General features: G+C 45.8%; 1 protein-coding gene across 3 annotated transcripts in view; it reads left to right on the top strand.

Moving 5' to 3' along the window:
- The window catches only part of GPD2 (glycerol-3-phosphate dehydrogenase 2), a 62,440-nt gene that overhangs the window by 5,172 nt on the left and 40,493 nt on the right, over positions 1-16,775 (top strand). For 2 of the 3 annotated variants that reach the window (XM_074828433.1, XM_074828432.1), the window contains 2 exons: positions 7,498-7,605; positions 16,248-16,419. In XM_074828433.1, the coding sequence (XP_074684534.1) occupies positions 7,504-7,605; positions 16,248-16,419 (274 nt within the window). In that variant the 5' untranslated portion in view covers positions 7,498-7,503. The remainder of the gene's footprint in view (positions 1-7,497; positions 7,606-16,247; positions 16,420-16,775) is intronic. The other variant, XM_074828435.1, reaches the window with a different exon arrangement.

The raw sequence follows: 16,775 nt of genomic DNA, 5'->3' as shown, positions 1-16,775 counted from the left end.
CCCTTTTTCTTGTTATTTGGCCACTTCCTGCATTGACACACCCTGCAAACTGCCAGTAACATGCTCTCAGGATGCGTACAGCTTTAAATGCTTCAGCTACCCACAGTAAGAACCCTGACTGTGGCCTGTCTCACTGCTGTTCTGTGCGCCGTCACAGTGGCCACCTTTTTAGTCTTGTAAGAAGGATCAAAAGCTGAATTAGAGGGAGCTGAGGAGAGCGCCTTCAGCTGTTTGGGAAAGCAGAGGCAGCACAAGACTTAGCTCCGCCTGGAGGAACATTGGTCTGGGGCTTTCATCGTCCAAAACTTACCTGAGAAACTTTTGGGAAGAATGAGAAGGATTGAATTAGACAGTGCTACTGTGCCAGTGGCAAGTTATGCAAACTATAGTGGTGATGATTATAAGTTTTCTATTTTTAAGTCTTCCATTGAGTGACTCACTTTATTAGATGTGTTCGTTTAAAATGGAATGTGAAGCACCCAGATTCCATGGTAATGGCCTCGTAAAGCACACAGATATACAACATAACAGATTGGATTTCTTCTCTTAATTTAACAGGTTTTGCGTCTCATACACCATGTCTGATGGCAGCACACAGGGCGTCACACACTCCTATTGCTAAGCTCTACAGTTTGTATCCATCTGTCTCCTCACTTTTGCTAAAGTAGTCATCTTTCTTTGATCTCTAACTCACGGTTCTGCGTCTGAATTTTCCACCGTTCTCCTTCCCTCCCTCTTCCCTCATTCCTCTCATTCTTTCCCTCAACTTTGGCCACACGATGCTTAGACCCAGCCTGATACCTTGATAATTAGAAAGTACTTGAGTACAGAAATGCCAGCGTCTGCCACGTTTCCTTTTCAGTCACCTGGCCTCCTCGGGTGGGAGTGGGTTACGCAACTCAGAGTAAGATCCAGCCAACAGTCTTGCAGCTACCTGGGCTGAGCGTTACGGGAAGGAAGGAAGGAAGGCAAGTCACTCCTAGGATTTATATCGGCCAAGGAGAACGGAGGGTGGCTGATGTTTGTCGTGTGGGGCATGCTATTCAGAAGCAGCTACTGAAGACGGGTGTTGAAATCACTTCTTGAAAAAACAGGATGTGAGTTGCGTTTCGTATGCTTTTTGGTTCTTAAATGGCGGGCTGACAGTGTAGCAGAAGAATCCTGTGTTTCAGAAGTGTATTAATTGCTGAGGCAGAGCCCTTGCCCTTGGTGCAGGAGGTCCAGGGTCTGTTAGCTCGTCAGGTTCAGCCACACACCTCGCCGAGGCAGGGTGGCCAGCCACCAGCCTGGGCTCTGGAGCGGGAGCTTCCTACGGAAGCGACTGTTGTGTGGTTGTTTACTTCAACATGAGCGCTGCTCCGAATTGCTGGCAAAGAAATGCACCGCAGGAGGGAGCGGCCCCCGCTGCCATGACAGCTTGGATTAACTTTTTTAACTTCTGGAAACTGAAAGCATGAACTTGTCCCAAGAAGTCTTTCAGGTTAGTTTCTGTTTCAGGTAGACTAGCTCTTTCTTTTTTTAATTCCTTCCCCTTTGTGTTTCCTTTCAAGTTTAAAGCCTACTTCTTCTTACCAGGAATTGTTTAATAGCTAGAAGTTTGAGCTGATGTCCTTACACTGGGAAGTGTTCCCCTTAGTTAACCCCTTGGCCAGATCCCGTGCCGTGCCACCGGCTCCTCCCGTGCCAGCCAAGGGCTCCTTGTCCTAGAGCTGGCCGGGGACTTCAGCCCACCCTGGCCTCAAGGGCCTGGGTCGAAAGGCTGCAGTTTAAGGGTAAGGCTTAACGTGCAGGTTTACAGTGTCAGATGGCGCTTACAGCATTAAAGCACCGTGTGAGCCATTTTTCAAGGTGACTCAAGATATTTGTGTTATGGAAAGATGACTTATTTCTGACTGCATTGCTTCTTGTGCTGTCTGCTATTATAATTTTCATTAAAATAAAATTCTGTTTCCATCACAAGCCATTGATCTCAGCTTGGAAGAGAGTCAGGTTTTATTACCTACTTGGAAAAGATGAGGGGTTTTTAAGTGTAGGCCCTTCCCTGTGTCCATAGCGCTCTGTGTACAACCCCTGTCGTAACTATGCGGGCTGCATTCTTTCCCCTTTCATCTTCTGTGCTCTGGTTTATCCTGCTTGGTGCTGACAGTAGCCTTTAGCAGCTGTTCTGGGACAGAACTGGAGGAAAAAAACCCCAAGTGTATGTTCAGAGAGCCTCTAATTTCTCTTTGGTAGTGTTTATGCCGGGGCAGCGTTTAAGCCGTCCTCCTGCCCAGAGGAGACCTCAGTGCATGCCATTTCCCGCACGGGATGCAATTCCTGTCGGAAAGGAGCGTTTGGGCCAGGAGAAGATGGAATATGCCCTAGTCAGGCCCCACTGAGGGGTCCGGGGCAGAGCCTCGGCACGGCACACGGCAGCCTGGCACGTATATACTGGGTCTGTTTGTCTGGGGCTCTGTCTGCCCGTGGAACTGGCTAATGCTCCGAGCTCAATTCAGCCTAATCCAAATACATCTCCTCATACCTCGCAGATGTGGGCTTGCGGGTTCCGGGGATGAAATGGAGATGTTCTAGGTGTAAAAGCACCGTCTGTAGGTTTCAATGCCTGTCTAGCTTTGCGCTGGAGTGGCTTATGTTAAGCCGCATTTTCCTTTCTGTCCCTGAATAAGGTTCTCTTACTGATGGCGAGCAAGATTTATGTGGCAATTTGAGCAGCTGGTCTCCCGGGAGTGTTCCTTTCTCCAGAGAATTGCACGTAATCTGGCTATCGGCTCTGAGTAGAGCTAATGACTCACGTACCCGGCTGTCGGGCAAGCAGAGGGTAGCCCCTCACCGACAGCTGACCCCTGAGGCTCGAAATCCCTCCTGTATGGAGGGCACTGAGCCTGCAGGTTTCTTTATGGTTTTTATGTTATCTGGTATAATGAAAGCGGCAACATCGTCCTCTGTGACATCTCTAACTTCATTTCGGTGCGGTTAGGACAGCTGTATGCCCAGCAAGACCGGTGTGAGGTCCCACTGCGGGAGTGATCCTGAACCCACGTGGCTTTCCAGCCTGATCCTCCTCCCAGGTTATTGCCTTCGCTGCTTCTGAAGCATCTTCTGTACCCCTGCGGCTTCCAGCCTGGGATGTGGGTGCTCTCAGATCTCTCCTCCCCTCCTTACTGGTACCTGACTGTGTCTGACTCCGCGTGCAGGAGGCGGTGGGAGCGGGCAGCGGCTGCCTCTGCTCTCCCTGCTCTGACCGCCCCTGGTTGGGCATCGGCGCTCTCGGGTGCTGCGGATCTCTGCGGGCATTGCCTTGCTTGCGCTGGGTTCTTAAAGTTTCACTGGTAGAAATTTGAAGGTGGAAAACGTTAGTATGCCAAAAGACAAATAGGCACCATTCTAAAAATTTTTGTATCTGATCCAAAACTTTCAAGAAACCAGTTTTGAGTTGAACTTTCATTTGATTTTGATAATCGTTTGACTTCTGGAGCTTGGCTGTCCTTTATTTATACATATGAAGGAATATTTACTGCGTGCAGTTGGCAGCCGAGTTTGTTGGGTTCCTAATAGAGATTTTGTATAGGCAACTGTTAAATAAAAGCTGTTTGCTTGCCTCTCTAGTATTGTGTTAGAGCCGGTGACAGATGCTTCAAAGCTTTCTGGATCAAAGTAAGCATTGTGGGAGCATGGGGGCTTTTGTTGGTTTTGCTGTTTGTTTGTTTAAACGAATTCTCTTATCCGGAAGAAGTAGTGTTTATCCTAGTTAATGAACAAGAACCCACGGCATCCGGAGCAAATCGTCGCCTCTCGGCTCGCGGGAGCACAGCGGTGGGGTGGGGGCTCGGGGAAGGTGTGTCAGCGCGGCAGGTTGCTGTCCCCGCCGGGAAGCGCGGAGGAGATGGTGCTTGGAAGCAGAGACCTGGGCTCTGGGCTGGCTATTTGCAGAGGCCTGTTGGGAGATGGAAACGGAGGAGACACAGCTCTCTGAACATGAAGAGCAGGTGTAATATTAGTCATTATCTTATTTCCCAGCACTCGCCCAGTACAGCTTTTATTCCCTATGTGACCATATTCTGTTTTACGGGTTTTTTTTTAACAAAAAAGTTATCAGAAGAATAGATATTTCAGACTACTGAAAAATAGCATCAGGCTATCCATGTAACTCAGAATTGTGGTGAGTGTTGAGTTTATTTCTCCTAATTACTTTCCTAAGTTTGTGCAGCATTGTTGTACAAACAACTTAGAAATCTGCTACACAGCTTTGGGGGAATTGGTGCTTTTTTTCTTCATATATGCAATGATATTTCTAGTGTGATTCACTGTGAGAGAAACTTTGGATTTAGGCTGATGCAGTAAGGGGTTTTTAACCTGTAACTAGGTCAAGTAAAACCCATAAAGAGGTCAAATAGCTGCGTTATTTCTTCAGTTTTAAAAACTTGGGGGCTTGGGGTTTTTTTTTTTAGAAGTATTGATAATGGGCTTGTTAAAGAGGCCCAGTAGAACATGCAGTCCTAAGACTGTGATTGCCTTGTTTTTTAAAACAAAATAAATTACTTCCAAAGCTGTCTGGGAAACTGGATTTTTAAAGTAACCTGGTGTAGGCGATGATCCCTGAGGGTTTTAGTCAGCGGTTTGTACACCTTGTGCTGCTCTGACTCTGGTAGGTGTGTACCTGCTCTTCAAAGAGAAGTCTTGGAAAAGGCCTAAGAAGGCTGGGGGACAAGGAGCAAGGCTCAGCGTGGGCTGTGCTCTCCCTTGCACTGGTTCTGCAGCCTGCCCCGCCGTGGGCTGGGCTTACCCTGGGTGGGGGGTGCCTCATTGCACAGGGGAAGGTGTGGGTGCTCAGCACTGGGCTGGGAGCCTGTTGGCCTGCGCTTGCCATCGGACACCAGCTGCTGAGCTGGGGCTCTCAATTAGTTTGCTCGTAGTTAATGAACTTGTGGAGAGTTTAGCTGAACAGGGATAAGCCAGGATTTGTGCTTCAGCCGTCACCCTTCCTCACTGAACTTGGTGCGACATTGAGAGAATACACTTCATTTGTTTTCTTGAAAGCCAGTATCTCTGCAGACGTGCAAGCCGGCTTGGTGGAAGATGCTAATTTGTTCTTTTTAAACTCCCATGGATTCTAGAGCATATTGTGTTCCCAGAACAGGCACTTGCAAGGGTTTCATACTCTTACTTTGCTGATGCGTAAGGTGTGTGAAACTACTTCAAGTCTGCCACCAGTTTGCTGTCTGAAAGATGAGTTATTATTCTAGGGACTTGAAGAAACCTGATGGCAGAAGCGTGTAGTACGCGGAGTGCTTGGGTGATGTGTGTGTATTCACCACTGCCATATGCTTCGCGTGGCTCTAGACGGTATGTGAGCTGATGTTCATTGTCATAGTTCTTTTATTTTGCAGGAGGCAATGAGTGTGGTGACGGCAGTGCAAGTTTCCCAGCTGCTGTTTTAATTCTTGTGCAGTACTGAATTTCACATTGTCTTACAACCGCATGAGTATCTGTAGGCATTTTCAGGTATCTAGAAGCGATAATACAAAAGGTTGTCTTAACAGATTTTAGGTGGTGGGGTTTAGCTGATGGTTAGGTTTTACTCTTTATTTGGCTTTGGGGGGGGGGGGAGGATAAACCTACAGGATAGGGTCTGATTCTGAGGCACCCTGCTCCTGCGATAGGACGTTTCTCAGATTGCTCCAGTCCTGTCGTGCGAGGCTTGAGCCAGAGCGACGGCAGAGGGACTCTGCAGGCCGTGTGCTTGCTGGTGGTCGTGCAGTTGCTTGCTGTTCCTGGCAGCAAGGTCCCGGACCCCTGACTTGACACTCACTCCCTGTTTCTGTGGAGGTGCAGTAGCTTTTGAGGCCAGGCCTCCACAGTAACTTCCCTTTCAGAAACTCCCTGGCTGTGGGAAGTTGCCTTTCCCTTTTATTCCTCCCTGTCATGGTATAAAGGAAACATGAAGTTGGTCTTTTTTGAGACCGAAGTATGAAGTAAATGGAAAATGGGATATTCTACGTAAGCACCAAGAAGGGTTGTTATGGCGGGAATCTTTAAGAGCATACACGCTGCTCTTCAGAAAGACTTGGGGGAAGCTGTGAGTCATGACCTTCTGTACAATAACCACTTGCATATAGTGCAGACATACAACATCTGTACCTCAAATGTTAGTGGGATTTCCCCCCACGCTGAGCGTGCTGCAAGCAAAGTGCACAGGGAAAGAAGTTAGCATCTCTACTGGCTTAAAATTGAAGCTTCCTTGTTTGGCTTGTGTCTTAAACACGTTTGGTGCATTAAGGAAAAAGAACAGTTATGCTCGCTGGAAGGACTGATGGGAGAAGAAGGATGAAATAGGTACGGACGTAACGTGACATACAGCATTTCGTGTTTAACGGTATTTACAAGGTGCTGGGCCAGGGCGAGGGCCGAGGCCCCAAACCAGGCTGTGGGTGAGGCTACTGGGGCCTCCCCCGGCCCAGCCCTGCGGCCCCTTGCTCCTGGCCCGGGGCCACTCCCGCCGCGTTGTGAGTCCGCTGGTGTTCCGGTGTTGGCACGGGCTTGTACACGTTGCCTGCTTCTGCTGTAAGCCTTAACGGTGCGAAATCTCTTGTGTGGGGAGTGCTGGGGGAACCTGGGGCTGGGACAAAGATGTCTTGAGAGCCGGAGGGCTTGGGGCGCTGACGGGAGTCCTTCGGACTTGATGTGTGTTGTTTCGAATGCGATGCGAGCCGCCGCGGTCCTGGGGAGATGGATTAGGTTGTGCCTGCTTAAGATTCAGGTCAGTTCCATGCAAATTTTTCATTCAGTATCTGAACACTGGGTCTTTTAAGAATTTGCCTGACCCACATAGGGCTAGTTTTAAACCCTCTGTAGCTAGATGATAAAGTTCAGCACTTACTTCAAGCCACTTGATCTTGTGCACTGCCTCTGCTGGTGCCTCTCGCTGAAGGACCTGCCCCCTGACCAGCAACGAGTCGCTTCTCCACCGTTCCCGGGTAGGACAAGCTTTGCTGGTGTACAGTGAGCACAGGGATCGTTGTTCCAGGCTGGAAAGCAAGATGGAGTGTCGTTAAGGAAATGTGATTGTAGAAATGGGATGGGAGGGTAGCTGAAGGTGATCTTGTCAAGCAGATCAGCTGTTCTGTTGTGGTGAGGATTTGGTGGCCATCTGGCTGACGACAGGGTGTTCTTCTTTGGCTTTTGCCACAGCGTTGTAAGCACTTGTCACGTACACGAGTGCTTAGAGTTTAAATGGGGGGTGCGTGTACATATCTACTTATAAATACTCTTCTGTCGTTCAGCTTTCACAGCAAATACCAGAGCACTCTGGCTTGCCTCTGTCTAGACTTTGTTTAGAAATTATTAATATTGCAATGAAAATCACTAATTAATATATCATGACCTTAAGTTTCAACTTGTCACAACATTGTTGTTAGTTTCTACAAATGGTCTATTCTGTGTAGCCTAGATTCTAACATGGTAAAAGTGCCTATTAATTTTTATCTTCTTTTCTTACAGTAAAAAATGGCATTTCAGAAGGCAGTGAAAGGAACTGCTCTCATTGGAGGAGGTGCCATAGCAACAGTTTTTGGCCTCTCTCAATTTTCTCAGTATAGAAACAAACACGTAAGTATTAATTATGATTTCTGATAAAATATGAAACTTAAAATCTGTTTGAGCGTATGTTAGGCTTATACGAATAGTTTTGTTTGGAAAGGAATGCCAAGAGCCTCTCAGCTTGATTTGGTAGGTGCAAATCTGGAGCGTGGCATTAAATGATGTTTCACTATTGTAGGTCTTCAACCAGTGGGGAAGTGTGATTCTTGTAAATCATTTTTCATGTTTAAGAAATGACCTTTGTGTATTACTAGGGATTCTACTTCGTTGCAGGAGGAGTGGAAAGCATTGATTGAAGTAGAAGCACTAAGCAGAGTTTGGACAGTATTTTCAAACTTGCAAGCTTGACGTGAAGCCACTAGCACTACCTCTGAAAATCGCAGCTTCAAAACGGCCATGGTGCCAGCTCTTGTTCTGTTCAAAAAGCTGAAAACTGAGAGTAGGATCTGTGCCAAAGGAGTCCATGGCGAGGCTTGGGGTGTTTCTGGTGGGCATTGGCCTCTCTCAGGGTGGCTCAGCCTGGGCACAGTGCGGTGCTTCTTCCAGGTGGCGAAGGCACACAGGCCGGATACGCTCCCCGAGCAGTGAGGGGTGACGTTGGAGACTTACTGTTAAAGTAAAGTAGTGGTAGCAGAAAGAGGTGCAGTAGATTCCAGTGTCAGTTTGTGTATTGATTCTTGCTGCTGCAGAAAATAGATTTCACTGGTGTGGCCACTCCTCAGAGAGGAGCCGGAGTCGCCATGCTCTTTAACTCGCTTCTCGGTGCAGAAGCCAAGGAGAAATCAGTAAAAGGAACATGAGTTCTGGGCTGGTGTAGACAGAGCTGGTGTGGATCAACAACTACTCTTTGTCTTAAAGCAAATAAGTGCCCAAATGCCCATTATTTTAATGCTGTTGTGCTGTACTTTAGAGTTTTAGAAAATAACCGCGTCTGGGCTTAGTAGACATGTATAAGGGAACATGTCTTCTGATCTTGTGTTAAATGCGGGCTGTGAGGCTGGTACCTCGCATTTGGCCAAAAATATTTGTGATCAGCGTTCTGTAAAACAGTTGAAGTAGGTGTAGTCAGAGCTCTGGCCTGATTTTCTCTTAGTCTGGGTTTGGAAAATCTTACGCCCAAGGAGCTACCTCCTCCTGCCTTTGAGATGGTACCAGTCTGAGCAGCTAGGTTAGCAGGTGCTCATTTTGCGTGGTGTTTTCTGCTTCTCACCTTAGAAATGTAATCAGTCAGCTCTTTATCTAGACAAGCTGTTACTCTGTGAACTACTTTAGTTACCACACATTTACTATAAGTTGCCTTTCAAATTGGGCAAACTGAAAATAGGAACAGAAGTGGATCTTAATGGTCTAGTTGAAGGTAAAACAGTGGGTGATGGGAGATGGTCTGCGCTGAGCTCCATGAAGGTGTGTATTACGTCTGAATAGATGATAATGTGAATTTTCTGTCTGCTTCTGTGGGGAGGAGGAGCAGCAGCTGAGGTACTGGTAAAGCAAATGAGATGAGTCATTTCTGGGGAACCTAGCCGGAAAGTGGATAAGCCAGGATCCTTATGGCTTCAGAAAAAAATCTTGCAGAAAATAAAACCTAGCATTTAAAGTGAGCTTCCCATTGGGCTGCCTGTCTTGCACCTAGCTGATAATACTGTTTCTAACTCTCTCTGGAGTCTTTATCACAGGATTTTACAATCTGGCCTCATTACTGTCAGAAATGTCAGCTTCAGATTTTAGGACTGTTAAATAAGAGAAGGAGTTGGAAAGGAAGAGGGATCTGGATAGCTCACTTGTTGTATATGCAGTATTCCAGAGTTCAGGGAATTCCTGTTTTTCAGGGAACGGATGGCTCTTGGATGGCCATTATGAATTTCCAGAGATGGATTAAAACCCAAAGTTTACAAAAGGTGATCATGGTGCTGAATGAAAGAATCTCTTGTCCCCCAATTTCTAAACCTATTGTGTAGGATCAGTCTACAAAGGATCTGAAAATTGCCAGCATATGTGTAAGCAAATGGATCTGTCAAGTGAGCAGCGTGTTGTTTCCATGTTGTACTCACTTGCACATTTCCCACGTGATGTCCCTTAAAGCTGCTGCCTTAAACACCTAATATAGGGCAGCAGGTGGAACATAACTGGAGGGATTGACACAAAGGAGGACAGTCCATTTGTCGTGTTGACATATCTAAGCTGTGGGCATGTCCCCCAGCCCAAGTGTCCTCTTTTTAATAATGCCTGCCAATCAAATATCTGCTAGGGCAAAGATCTTGTCTTCCTTTGCCAGAGAAGGATATTGCCCCAAGATGTGCACTAATTGGCTACACGCTGTAGGAAATCTGTTGTTATTTCAAGAACAGAATCCATCACATAATAAGACAGAAATAAAACGCTCAGTTTTTTACCCGTGTTTGTGTCGCTTCACTCAGGGATGGGATGTCTGTGCTGTGGCGAGCAGCCTGGAACTGGGGGCACCCAGTCACAGAATAAAGACCTGAGCTGGCTGATAATCCGGAACACGTCGTCTGGGTGATCTGTCTGTCTTTGTTTTCTGTGTTCGCTCAGCTGGTGTTCAGTGTTTCTGGGAAGCTTGGCTGTCCCGGGGAGTTCCAAGGGAGATGCTGAAGGGTGGGGAAGTTCTCGCCCTGCCGAATGGGTGAGAGGTCATTTGGATTTGTTAGTGCTTTGCCTTCTAGAAGGGGTGAGTGTTGGCAATTTCCGATGTTGAAATTTAAGTTGGCCTTGCTAGGTTTGAGGGTCAGAGCCTGACTGAGGAGAATGGCACAGTTAGTGTGGTTGTCTGGAAATAGCAGTAAAGTGTTCACACCTTGGAAATAAAAACACCCCATTGATTCAGATCTGCCCCGGTTTTCAAGATTTTTGTCCCAGTTTATTTTTCTGTATGCACACACGTGTGCTGACATTTGGAGCACGTTTCTGCAGCCGCAATCAAGGCAGTATAACCTAAGGATATATATCTGCATATGGCATATACAGGCATACAAGCGGTTTGGTAGATTGTCCTCCTTGTGCACTGGGTTTTTTGACAACACATGGTTCCTGCTGAGCAAAGGGAGGATGGGAACACGTGTTGATGTGACAGAACGGTTGTTGAGTTTAACTCATAAGCTGATAGATGGATATTGCACTTCTGTGTCTTTTATAGTAACCTGATTGCTGGATATTTGCTGAATTAATAAACTGGGTTAGCTTAATGCTACGTGTAAGGGAATAAGTAGGAATGACAGTAATTCAAGCAAAACCTCTCAGTAAACACACAGGAGTGGTTCTTTGGTGCTGAGGAACCATTACCCTTGCGGAAGCAGGTGAAGCTTTCTGTGGAGCCTTAGTGACTTCGGCTGTGGAGGGCAAATGTGTAAGGCTGGCGAGGAGGCTTTTGGTTAGATTAAAAATAAAAACCTTTTCCAGAGAAAAGCAGTCAGTTGGGGAGCTCTTCACAGCAGGTAGTGCCGAGGTCTGAAGGAGCTAGTCCCTCCTAGACTGTTTTTGGGTAAAGCGAAAGTGTGCATAGACTCCGACATTTTTTTTCAGTGCTACTGCTGTAAATGAATTTCATCTTTAACAGTCCAGGAGCTGTTAAATCCACGTACGCTACACTGACTACCAGTCATGAGCTCCTGAAAAGAACAATTGCATCCAAGATGAAGGTGGACCCCTCTGTGACATAAAATACACAGGCTATGTACATAATGGATTGATTTGCCCTCAAATATTCAGGTGCCTGAATGGCAGAGGTGATACAGCCAGCCTTCGCTGGCTGGTTCACCAGCGCTTCTAGCACTGATGGTGACAGAGAAATGGAAATACCAGTTTCTCCTGTTTCCTGTGGACGCTGACTGAATTTTCTTGCTTTTTGTGCCTTTATTTTAATGCATTGACACAAGTGGGCTAGTACTAGATACGATGTGGGTGTTCTTTGATGTGCCAAGTTTGAATTGGAGACCACTGATGATCCCCCCCTCCCCTCCCCATCATTAAGGCAAAAAGCACTGCTTTGTTTTGGAGTTGTAAGAGATTCCTGTCTTTTCCTAACTACGCTCACCAGGCAATCCTTCTCTCCTTCTGGTGTGCAAGTACCTTGTTGGTCAGTAGGAATTGCTCATCAGGATGAATCTAGTAGAGTGTGATGATATGATAATGCATCGGGGCCTGCTTTTGGGTTTTTTTTAAATTACTTCCTTTTTTTTTTAATGAACAAGGATGATGAATTTGACTTTGCAAACCTACCTGGAGATTTACATTAGCAAATTAACAAGAATGGTTGCTTATGGATTACTAGATCACTTTATAACTTCATGATTAAATTCAAACTGCCAAACTAAATTTCTTCTCGCTAAGAGTGTAATCAAAACCATTCAAGGAACTCTTGCCTGAGAAATTGTAGATATAAACAGCAATTGCTTATTTCAGTAAACATACTTGTTCACTGCCAAACTAATCACGTTGTTGCAGATGGAATCCCTGTATGCAGCTTTTCTTCACTCTCACATTTAATTGACAGCAAGATGAATCATATCTATATCAATTCCTAGTGCACTAATCGCTTTGGTTATATTTCAGTGCTAATCTCCATGCTCTTGCTATACCAGTGGCTATCTGCTTGGGAGGCTGCTCTGTGGTTTACTGGAAGCCATTTGTTGTACATAATGGGTTTAAAAAACGAACAAAAAAATATAGTCAGACCCAAATGGTGCTAGTACTTCTTGAACTCTGAATTTTGTTTTTCTTGCATCCCCTTATTTTCCTGAAGTTAAGTTGTGCACTTTGAAAACACTTGCTTTGCTGAAGAAGGCATGTCTGGAACCAGTGCAAAACTCATTTTGAAATGGGGGATTTTCACTTTTTAAAGTTTCAGGAGCATATGTAGCTGAACTTGATCAACCAAAACACATGAAGACTAAGCCACGGGTGGTTTTGATCTTCACAATTTTCTTCTCGTCACTGTTGTCTCCCAGTCCCAGGGTGGTATTTAGGGGAGCCAGGAAATCAGCTGGCTGGCTGAGCACCCTGTAATGCTACAGCACTAAAACCGTGTTTAATGCAGCAGCTTACCCAGGAGACACCGGAGGCTGTGCAGGAGGCCAGGCAGTAACGCTTGCTATGCAGCCCAGAAAGCTGCAGCGTTGTCACAGTTTTCAGGTATTCAAGGAAGAAAAAAACCTTTCCTGTGCTGCTGCTCGTCCCCTGTCGGGAGGGGAGGCTGTCCAGAGCTGCTGCCGGGGGGTCCCAGCAAAGCCCTGCAGAAGCACGGGGCAGGAGGGTTGTCTTTGCAGCCGTGGAGGAAGGAGTGAAGACAGGGATGGCCGGATCCTCCCAGCACCCCCATCCTTGTGTCCCTGGGAAAACATGTTCTGGAGCTGCATCAGTGTGCGTGCTTCAGGGATGTCAAAGTCTCTGTCATGTTTTGGGGGATGTCAAAGTTCTGAGCGCTACTAGAGGCGAGTAGGCTGGGGAGAGAGTGGGGCAAGAGGCAAAAGGTGTTGGGCATGTCTGGAATTCGTTGGTCAGAAGAATAATGTGGAAGCAGAATTTCTTTGCAGTACCAAAGCTCTGCACCTCGTGTGGCGATCTCTGCACAGGTGGTAAACCCCTGCGAGCGAGGGAAGCCGGGGTCTGGGAGGCTCATCAAGATTCACCTTGCTGCTGTCTGTGTGCATCTCCGAACTCCTTCAGCTCCCGGGGCTGGCAGCGCCTCTGTCTCTATTTGAGGGTTCGGTGGGTTTAAACAAGCTTCTAATTAGGAGACCTTTTGTTACTCTGCATTTGCAGTTGGTGACTAAGCCTGGGCCACAGTTGGTCGAGTGCTTAATGTGGGCGCTCACGTGGGTGAGCCTGTGCCCAGGCGCTTGCTGGGGGTGACCCCAGTGGAAACCACGAGCACTGTGCTTGGGGAAAAAACAGTGGTATGACCGTATCCTGGGTCATGATTTGCCAAACTGGTTGGTTTAAATCTTAATTTTCACTTTATTTCCAGGAAGATAAAAATCCTTAATATAAAGTGTCCAATTTTGCTTATTGACTGAATTGTAACACATGTGCAGTGAAGGAGGTTGCTGAGTAATTTGCATGAGCTACTTGCATCTATATAATCCATGATTACAGGATGAACTTGATCATTATTTATCTTTTGAATATGCACTTCCTTTAGATGTGGCTACTAGTTATTAGATTTTATTTTCAGTTGTATGGCAGTGATGGGAACATTGAGAAATAATATTGCTGAAGAATGAGCAAATAATTTGGAACAAAAATATTGAGGTTGCATGCACCATATAATCTGAGTTCAGGCTTCTCGTGCATGGCTGGTTTGGCTGTTAATTTACAGTGGACACGTGGCAAGAATGGCCTTTACCTTTAACTCAGGTGCCTGCTTGCAGAGCTCAGTGACAGCCAGCGAACTGCTCGCTAGAGAGGAACTGCGCGGCTTGGGTAGCGGCGCGCGGAAACCCCTTCAGCTGCGCCCAGGAGCAGGCGGGCAAGCGGCCGACTCGCCTTGTGTCAGCCGAGCTGTTTTCGTGTGGCAGGTGTATATTCCCTCCCCGGGATGCCAGGGACAGTGGTTAAGCTCCTAAAACCTGGAGGTGGCTTAGATTAGCAGAGAGATTTTTCTAGGAGTGTCTGGGAAACTCAATACCTGGAGTGAGCAGGGACAGAGCGCTGGGACAGGGGATCGGTGCATTGTGATGGTGTCTTTGCAGCAGGACGGGGCTTGTCAGGAGCCTTTTTGGGGGCAACTGTAATCTCCTGTTAACAGTGCAATAAGCACTGAAGTTACACGAATAACAGAACAACTTACCGAATTCAGTTTATTCAAGGAACATTTGGAAATAAAAACTTAAATGAGAGCCCTCCCTTGCACATTGTAAGGGTAGACAGATTGTTTTAGATGATAGTAAGAAAGTAGTATTTTGTGTTTTGTCACTCGAATTTGTATTAGTTTACTCTTTCCTGTCTAGACCTGGACACAAGCTTATATCAGTTAAGACTTGTATCAGTTAAGTCTGCCATTTGGACTAAAGATGGGACCATCCTCAGACCTTAGACCATAGGGTTTAAACAGGTTTTTCTTGTGTTGAAACTGTTTATAATTTTCAGGAAAAGTCTGAAAATGTTAATTCTTAATTTCCTGTTTGTTTACTTTGATCCATTCTGAATTGGCCAGTTAGCTCTTCTGGTCTGGGTAGTGTAGGTGTTTATTTGTTTTCACGTATGTATTTCAAATCAGTAGTGGTTGAAGCAGTTCCTTTTGGAAGTGCTAGGTTCTAATAAAAGCACTCCTCAATCAGGCAAAGTTCAGAGCACCAAAATCTGGTTATTTCTGAAACAGTGGGCTCAAGTGATGTTCTCAAGGCCGTGGGGGGGGTCTGCTGCCGAGCTGGGACGTGCTGCGGGTGTTCTGGCTTGGTGGCCACACCTCGACTACCCGTCTTACGTTGTAAGTGCAGTGCTGTGTCTGCCAGGTACACGTACATACGAGTGACTACTCTTTTGGGGAACATGTGGGTCCTTCGGGCCTTAAAAACCAGTGGTGAGAGAAATTCACTGTCTAGTTTTGTGCAGAGCGAGGGACAGTGGTGAATGAGGAAAACTACGGAGGAAAAGAGCTGGAACAAAAAACAAAGCTAGAGCTGAAAGCAAAGAGAACGCAAGCATGACTTTTGTGATCTTGCACCCTCTTTAACTGTCTGAGTCACTATGGTATCTGCCTGAAGCCCATTGTAGATAAAACTAGTGATGGTGCCTGTGACATACATTATGAAGTATATGACCAACAATATGGTTTGGGGATTCCAGTGACTGTAAAGGTTTTCAGAATTCAGTTTAAATTCATGTTAACCAGTTTCTGAAGGCTCTCTTCTGTTAAAACCTTAACGTTGAAACCATGGTCTGTATGGGTTGACTGAGCAAGCACATCAGTCTTTCTCACCACGGTCGCTAAATGGAGAGCGGCACTGGCTCATGGTGTACCGGGCAGAGTACTAGGGAGGTCTTCAAAGCCATTCCAGTAGAATCTGGACTTGTCTGGAAGCTGCCACATCATGAAGTTATGTCACTTTAAAGAAAAGTCGTCTTTTAGCATGCTGTAGGATATAGATTGCTTTGCTTAGAGGGTTTTCAAAAGGATATGGGAATAGTGTTTCTTTTAGTATACTATATTTGACAGTAAACCACATTGTCTCATGAACCTGATCAAATTTGAGCCTAGATTAATGCCACTGGATGAGTAATCAATTTTAAAATATGAAATGTACATTCATCTTTAAGTCCTTTGCTTTGATGGATTTTTTTGGTAGAGAGTTGAGAGCCTAACCATGTGTCTGTTTATTAAAATACTTCCTGAGCCTCCTGTGACATCTGACATAGCAGAAGACTATTCCTAGAAATAATTAATATAAGTAGTAGCACTTGAGTACAGCATTATATTGAAGTAGGCAAGATGAAGTAAATGTGTGCTCTTTATGGTTTTAGTACTGTTTGTTGCTCCATGATGTTTTAATACAATATTACTGTTATTAAATATAGGTAAAGTGATAGGGAGTATTGAGTTTACCTTTGTGGATATAGAAGAAGCTGTGATTTGGTTGTGTGTGTGAGTGTACACAACAAATACAGATCCTCTGTGTTGTTTTTAATCTTTGTAGGGTACCTTTGTGCATGTTCAAGCTGCAGAAGCTGTGACTGTTCCAATAAAGAACCATTTCCCCACAAGAGAACAACAGATTTTGGCACTGCAAACCACGGGTGAATTTGATGTCCTCGTTATAGGCGGAGGAGCGACAGGATGTGGCTGTGCTTTAGATGCAGTCACTAGAGGTAAGGCTTGAAAATTTAATTGCGTTCTTACTCTTGGATTACATGGTTTATAATAAATCTATCAGATTGGCTTTGCAGAAGTACTTGAAGATTGAGAAGGTGCACTCTGCATGCCTGGTTATAAAACTTTGTTCTTGGAAGCGAAAATGAACTTGAAGAAAAGGCGGTTGTTTCAGCAGAGCCTTCGTTGTCTAGGTGCTTGTATGCAGTTGTCTGACAGAAACCTTTTTGCTGGATGCTCGCTCTCTGTTGCTCCTCACTTGGTGGGTTTGTTTATAGTCGCATTTCACTTGTCTGTGCAGGAGAACATCTGCAGCAAAGGGAAGACAAGACTTGCACAGCACTTTTAGCAACTG

This window comes from Strix aluco, chromosome 6, assembly GCF_031877795.1.
Source record: "Strix aluco isolate bStrAlu1 chromosome 6, bStrAlu1.hap1, whole genome shotgun sequence".
In the NCBI taxonomy this organism is placed as follows: Eukaryota; Metazoa; Chordata; class Aves; order Strigiformes; family Strigidae; genus Strix; species Strix aluco.
Note: the sequence above shows the minus strand (reverse complement) of the source record. Positions and strands in the feature narration are given on the sequence as shown.